Here is a 6,503-nt window from a genome sequence, read left to right as displayed (position 1 = left end):
TGGACATTACTCCCTTGATTATATTGTTGATTATTGTTGCCCTTTCTCCTGCAAGTGAGTGTGAGATGTGGGCATGAGAGCGGCTGTTGTCGATTATCCTGTTCTAGCATAATCACAGAGTCGATTTTGTGAACTATGCACAGTTTCACTCCTTTTTGTCATTATGTCTTACAATCCTTGTGGTTGTGGAAGGGGAGTGCTTTGTTTTTAAAAATACATTTAGAGTATGCAATTAGTCATTTTCCAATTAAGGGGCAATTTAGCGGGGCCAATTTACCTAGCCTGCGCATCTTTGGGTTTGTGAGGTGAGACCCACGTGGACACAGGGGGAATGTGCAAACTCCACACGGACAGTGAACCAAGCCAGGAATCAAAGACGGGTCCATGGCGCTGTAAAGCAACAGTGCTAATCACTGTGCTACTGTGCTGCTGGGTTGGGGTTAGCAGGATTAGTTCAGTCCTCACTGAGATTGAGGATAGCTCCCCAGATAGAGCTAATCGATGTTGGGTTTTTTGGGGATTTTGTTTTAGGGTATTTGAATTTAAGAATCCGTACCTTTATCCTTCGATGGCCTGGGCAGATTTTGAATCCTGGGGAGGACTGGGTTCCTTCTGACTATTTCTTGAGGTTAAGCTTTCTTTCTCTTGGGTTCCTCTTTGTGATATTTGAGTATGAAGATTTAATATTGGTACATGCCGAGGTGAGACTGGCTAATCGTGGTTGGGTCGGTGAGGAGAGGGATTGCTCTTGGTATCCTTTCAGTGATGATGGTCATTCTGAGTCAGTTTGGGTGTCTCTCCCTTGGGGGTTTTCTTTCTTTCCCTCTTCACCCAGATGCGCAGCGTGCTGTTTCTAATCCTGGTTTGGTCCGTTGGTTTAGGGGGAGGTTCCCCTGGTTGTACCGCGGAGGATGGAATCACTGCTCCCCCCCCCCCCCCAGTTACCCAATTGTTGCATGTCATGAATGTTCTTATTCTTCTCAGGTTGGGGTCACCACAGCTGTGGCTGGAGTAATTATTCTCTACTTCTTAATATAAGTGGGGATGGCCCATTGCCCCAGATGGGATAGGAGAGGTATGGGTTTGGCTCGGATGCAGGATTTATGGTGTGCTGGAGGTCCAAGGGGTATAGTTTCATGTGTGTCGGGGTGTTCTTGGCGAGGCAAGGTCTGGTGCTGTGGCTGGTATCCTATTGCCTTTGGGGGCTGGGAATGTCTTCTCGAGGGTGCTTGTTGGGGACATCCTGGGAGGTTGGCTTTTGCTTCTTCGGTGCACGGGGAATGAGCCGAGTCCTACGTATGGTAGTTTGGGATTAAGTTACGTTGTGTGGTATATATGTCACTCCCCTTAGTTTGGGGGTTTTCATGTATTTCATTGCTTTTGTAAGGGTGGGAATGAAGAATCCGTGCTTGGCCCCCACCTGGGTGCAGACGGGTCTGGTAACTGAGAAGAGGTTGTGGTGGATCGTTGGTGCCGCTAGAATTGAGGGAGATATATGTTGGAACATGATGGAAAATGTATCCTGATTTCCCGTAGTAATTGCGGCTGATGTGGCATGGGAAGGTATGCACCATTTTACCTTGGTTTTCATGGGCCCATCCTGTTTCTCTCTCAGTTTCTGGTGGGGCTGTATCGGTACCCAGTTATGACTAATGATTTGCATCAAGCCAGTTGTGCTCCTGTCTCTACCCATTATTTTGAACATTTTTTTTGTTCCTTGCTTATGGCGATGTATTATTTTGTAATTTTGTTGCATTATTCTCTAAAATGTTAAATCTTAATAACAATACTTTAAAAAAAAACACATTTGAGTAACTTCATTTGGGGACCAGTTACAACAAAATGCTTTACGATTTTTGTACAAACCCCACTCTGGGAAAATTTTGCCTCTCACTTGAGCACGATAACTTGCTGAAATCCAGGACAGGAGATTTATTAGCCGAGTGGACGGTGGGATTTGAGAATGAAAGGAGATAGGCGATGCGTCTCTTTGCCCACCCCACCACCATATCTCACGCATCCCCCATTCACTCTTCCAGCCATATCCATCAACCTCAAAGACCTTTCACAGTCCAATTTATGACTCCACATAAGGCAGCGTTTTGACAATATTTATTTAAACACTGCCAATTTGAACAGGCTAATCATAAAAATAAAGACATTGCAGAGATTCCTCGAGTCATATACAGGTCCTTTCAATGAACAAAATAACAAAACTTACTGGTTATAAAGGTGACACTGGAATTTTCCCCACAGTAAAATGTTTAATTCTTCCAACAAAATGTTCCAGTTTGCATAGCTGTTTATACTGTTTAAAAAGTAGAATTTCAGAATGGCGAGAATGCACACTTGTGCAGTGGTCTTCTTCTCTGTCACTTTGCTTCCACACACAAGCTATCAACTGCCCCAAACAACTCTACCTTCAGCAAGGCTCCTGTAGCTTCCAGGCATTGTAGTGCAGTTGAGATCTTTTGATAGTCAGTGGATCGTATTAAACATTTAACTTCAATTGTTGTATTTACAGTTTTCCTAAACTGAAGTCCCTTCTCTTCCTATTCTTACACTGTACAATGGACCATTCAATCCACATATTAGAATTCAACTTTTCAATAAACATTCAGCCCATACACCACTAACCCTACCCGTTCCTCCCCCAAATAACATTCATCTCTCGTTTTGTATTGAGCATGCAATAAACATTCAGTCTCTGCATCATATTTTCCCCAGTCTTTACTTATTAATTTTAATTATTTCTTGTGAAATGAACGTCCACCTCTACTTTCTATTGAGAAGGTGGTAATGAGCTACCTTCTTGGCTTACTGCAGTCCATACGTTATAGGTAGGGAGTTGCAGGTTTCTGATCCATCTAGGTGCATGGAGCCTGCATCAGTCACACATTAACAAATATGCATCCATATCCTCAGCAAAGATTGGTTCATCCTTCAGGGTCCTCACCTTTTAAAACCCTGGGAATTCTACAACATTCGCACCCTAATCCTCAACCCAGTGTTCAGCCCACCTCTGTGGAATGTGTTGTTCAGGCAAGGCAGCAAATGCCCCTGTTCAATTGTGCCAACCCTTAAATAATTAGCTCATGGCAATTTTACAAATCAAGATGCACCAAAAGGAATGGCTGCTAAATAGTAAAAAGAAGTTGGTCGCTGTAGGTTGAGGCTTGGCCATCGCTCAATCAGTTTCAAAGTCTGGTTCAAGTTCAGCCAGAACATGAAGGTTCCCCAATGATAGCAATAACAATAAGATCTTCGAAGTTCCCCAAAGGGCATCTTGTAATCAGACTGAAACCCAGTAGTGAAGCTGGCATCCTGTGGAAAGGCAGCCAACATCATCCCAAGACTGACCAGGAAAACCCACACTTTCAGGCAGGCCTCCTGAGTAGTTTGCAAAATTCACCGGCTTCAAAGTCTTTCCACTGGAGAAGGTGGTGACCTGGTCATTCGGACAAGAGATGGACATAGTCGACTGGGAAGGCTCCTGCCTTCGACTTGTCTCCTTCAATATGTCCAACCTGCAAAATGAGCAGATTTGAGCAATTAAAATTAGTTACAACAGCTAATGAGCAATTCATTACTGCCTTAAAGGTTGGAGATAAACACTACCATGTTGCTTCCGTCTGTTAATCCCTGACTGAAATAGCTCCAATGAGCTATATGGACTTAGTCACTATAGCACAGTTCAATTCAACACTGAGTTCATGCAGACTAAGAGCTGTGAAACTCAATTCCCAGCCAGATGGCAATAGGGGTGCCAAAATTAGCCTCAGGACCCTGGAATAGAAAAGGCAAACGAAAACAAGAAAAACAGAAACGGCCAAAGTTCCTAGTCACAATCGTTATTTTATTCTTTCATCAAGGGATGTGAGAGTTGCTGGCAATGGCAGCATTTATTACTCACCCCTGAGTAGATGTCCGTGAGCCACCTTCTTGAACCGCTTCATTCCATTTGGTGTAGGAACACCCACATTACTGTTAAGAATGGAGTTCCAGAGTTTTGACCCAGTGACAGTTAAGGAACGGCTGATATAGTTATAAGTCAGGATGGTGTATGGAATGGAGGGAAACTTGCATGTGGTAGAGTTCCCATGCATTTGCTGCCCTTGGCCTTCTGGGTGCTAGAGGTGGTGGATTTGGAAGGTGCTGTCGAAGGAACCTTGGTGAGTTGCTGCAGTGTAACTTGTAGATGGTGCACACTGCTGCCATTGTGCATCGGTGGTGGAGTGAATGTTTGTTTAAAATAAATTTAGAATACCCAATTTTTTTTTCCAATTAAGGGGCAATTTTAGCATGTCCAATCCATCTACTCTGTGCATCTTTAGGTTGTGGGAGTGAGACCCACGCAGACATGGAGAGAATGTGCAAACTCCACACGGACAGTGACCCGGGGCCGGAGAGAGAGTGAATGGTTGAGGTGATAAATTGGGTAGCAAGTCAAGCGGGCTGCTTTGTCCAGGATGGAGTCAACATTCTTGAGCGTAGTTGGAGCTGCACTCATCCAGGAAAGTGGAGAGTATTCCATCGCACCCCTGACTTATGCCTTGTTACGGTTGACAAGCTTTGAGGAGTCAGGGGTTACACACCACAGAATTCCCAGACCCTGACCTTCTATACTGTGTAGCCACAGTATTTTTATCACTGGTCCAGTTTGGTCTCTGGTCAATGATAACCCCCAGGATACTGATTGGCCAAGAATATGGTTGAGCTGCTCTGAGACGTGCTTCATTGTCACGGGTCCGACAGACACATGCAATCAAGCCACACACAAGAATGGCCTGTTGGTCACAGCACCACCTGCAGAATTGTACCTGAGGAGCCTGGATGTGAAAACTAACTATCAGTCTTTCAGATGAGACGTTGAACAAAGGCTTGTATGTCGTCGCAGGTAATAATAATAATAATCTTTATTGTCACAAGTAGGCTTACATTAACACTGCAATTAAGTTACTGCGAAAAGCCCCTAGTCGCCACATTCCGGCGCCTGTTCGAGTACACAGAGGGAGAATTCAGAATGGCCAATTCACCTAACAGCACGAAAGATTCCATGACACTATTTCAAAGAGAGCAGGAGAGTTCTCCCTGAATTCTGGCCAATATTGATCCCTCAACAAACAATAGTAAAATAAGTTCTTTTAAAAAAAATTTAGAATATCCAATTCACTTTTTCCAATTAAGGGGCAATTTAGTATGGCCAATCCACCTACTCTGCACATTTTTGGGTTGTGGGGGTGAAACCCACACAGACACGGGGAGAATGTGCAAACTCCACACAGACAGTGACCCAGGGCTGGGATTCAAACCCGGGTCCTCAGCGCCATAGGCAGCAATGCTTGCCACTATGCCGCCCCAGTACAATAAGTTCTGATCATTTATCTCATAGATGTTTGTGGGAGCTGGCTGTATGCAAATTAGTTGCCACATTTCCCACCTTACAGTGACCACACTTCAAAAATTTAGTTGTCTAGAAAACACTTTTGGACATTTTGAGATTGTGAAAAGCACCAGTAAGTGCAAGTTTTTCTCTACTTTCTATTGACAAAATAATTAGCCTCCAACTCTGGCCATCTGATGTTTTTTCCTCCACTATTAGTGGCTATGTCTTCCACTGCTCAGGCCTGAAGCTCTGGAATACCATCCCTTAACCCCTCTCCTTTTTTAAGACGTAAAAAAGATGCCTATTTCACCACCTGTCTAAAACTACACTCAGCCAAATGGTTCATAGATTGGGTATAGTTGATGGCAGCTGGCTGAATCTGTTCAGTAGCTACTTGCGCCATTTTGTAGCACACATCTCCTTATTTAGCTCACTATTGAATTTTTGTGATAACATTTCTGTGAAGCGCTCTGAAAGACACTATAAATTCAGGTCTTTGATGTGCGGAATGCAAGGTGTAAGATGAAGACATCCCCTCGAATTGAAGGAATCTACTCACCTACATTGCCTCTGCCCCGAACAGCCTGTGGGCGTTACAAAGTTTATTCAACAGCAGGACGAGTTTTTGGAAAGGCAGGTTACTCACCCACCAAAACGAATCTTCTTCCCCAGTCACAATAATGACCTCCCCCTTGGTGAAGGTCAGTTCATCGGGATTGTCCGCTATACAGTCCAGGATGGCCTTAACTCTCTTCTGCTTCAGCTTCACCTGTGGAAGTAACACATTGAAATGGCGCACCCAATCCACATCCCAAATACACAGGTATTTGGCGACACAAGATCACAAAAGGTTTCTCTCATTATTATTCATTTGGGGGATTTGGCAAAGTTGACATTTATTGTCCAGCCGCTAGCTGTCTTGACTCGATGGCGTTAGGCTACCTTCTTGAACCACAGCAAGAAGTAACTTTATGCAACCAAGTGGCTTCTTAAAAATACTTCAGGGGGCAACTTAGCGTCAAGTAAATTGGTGTGAAACTGGAGCCACATTTAGATCCAGGCATGGACATGATGATAGAGGTTTCCTTCGCCTTCAGGGGTATAAATGTTTTAAAGA

At 44.0% G+C, this 6,503-nt stretch overlaps 1 protein-coding gene across 3 annotated transcripts in view; it reads right to left on the bottom strand.

Moving 5' to 3' along the window:
• Positions 1–2,096: 2,096 nt before the first annotated feature.
• LOC119966780 (arf-GAP with SH3 domain, ANK repeat and PH domain-containing protein 2-like) overlaps positions 2,097–6,503 on the bottom strand; it is a 173,167-nt gene continuing 168,760 nt past the window's right edge. For all 3 annotated transcript variants that reach the window (XM_038798766.1, XM_038798770.1, XM_038798761.1), the window contains 2 exons: positions 6,033–6,155; positions 2,097–3,527 (listed from right to left, as the gene is read on the bottom strand). In XM_038798766.1, the coding sequence (XP_038654694.1) occupies positions 3,453–3,527; positions 6,033–6,155 (198 nt within the window). In that variant the 3' untranslated portion in view covers positions 2,097–3,452. The remainder of the gene's footprint in view (positions 3,528–6,032; positions 6,156–6,503) is intronic.

This window comes from Scyliorhinus canicula, chromosome 1, assembly GCF_902713615.1.
Source record: "Scyliorhinus canicula chromosome 1, sScyCan1.1, whole genome shotgun sequence".
Classification (NCBI taxonomy): domain Eukaryota; kingdom Metazoa; phylum Chordata; class Chondrichthyes; order Carcharhiniformes; family Scyliorhinidae; genus Scyliorhinus; species Scyliorhinus canicula.
The sequence above is the reverse complement of the archived record's forward strand: the minus strand, read 5'-3'. Positions and strand labels throughout refer to the sequence as shown.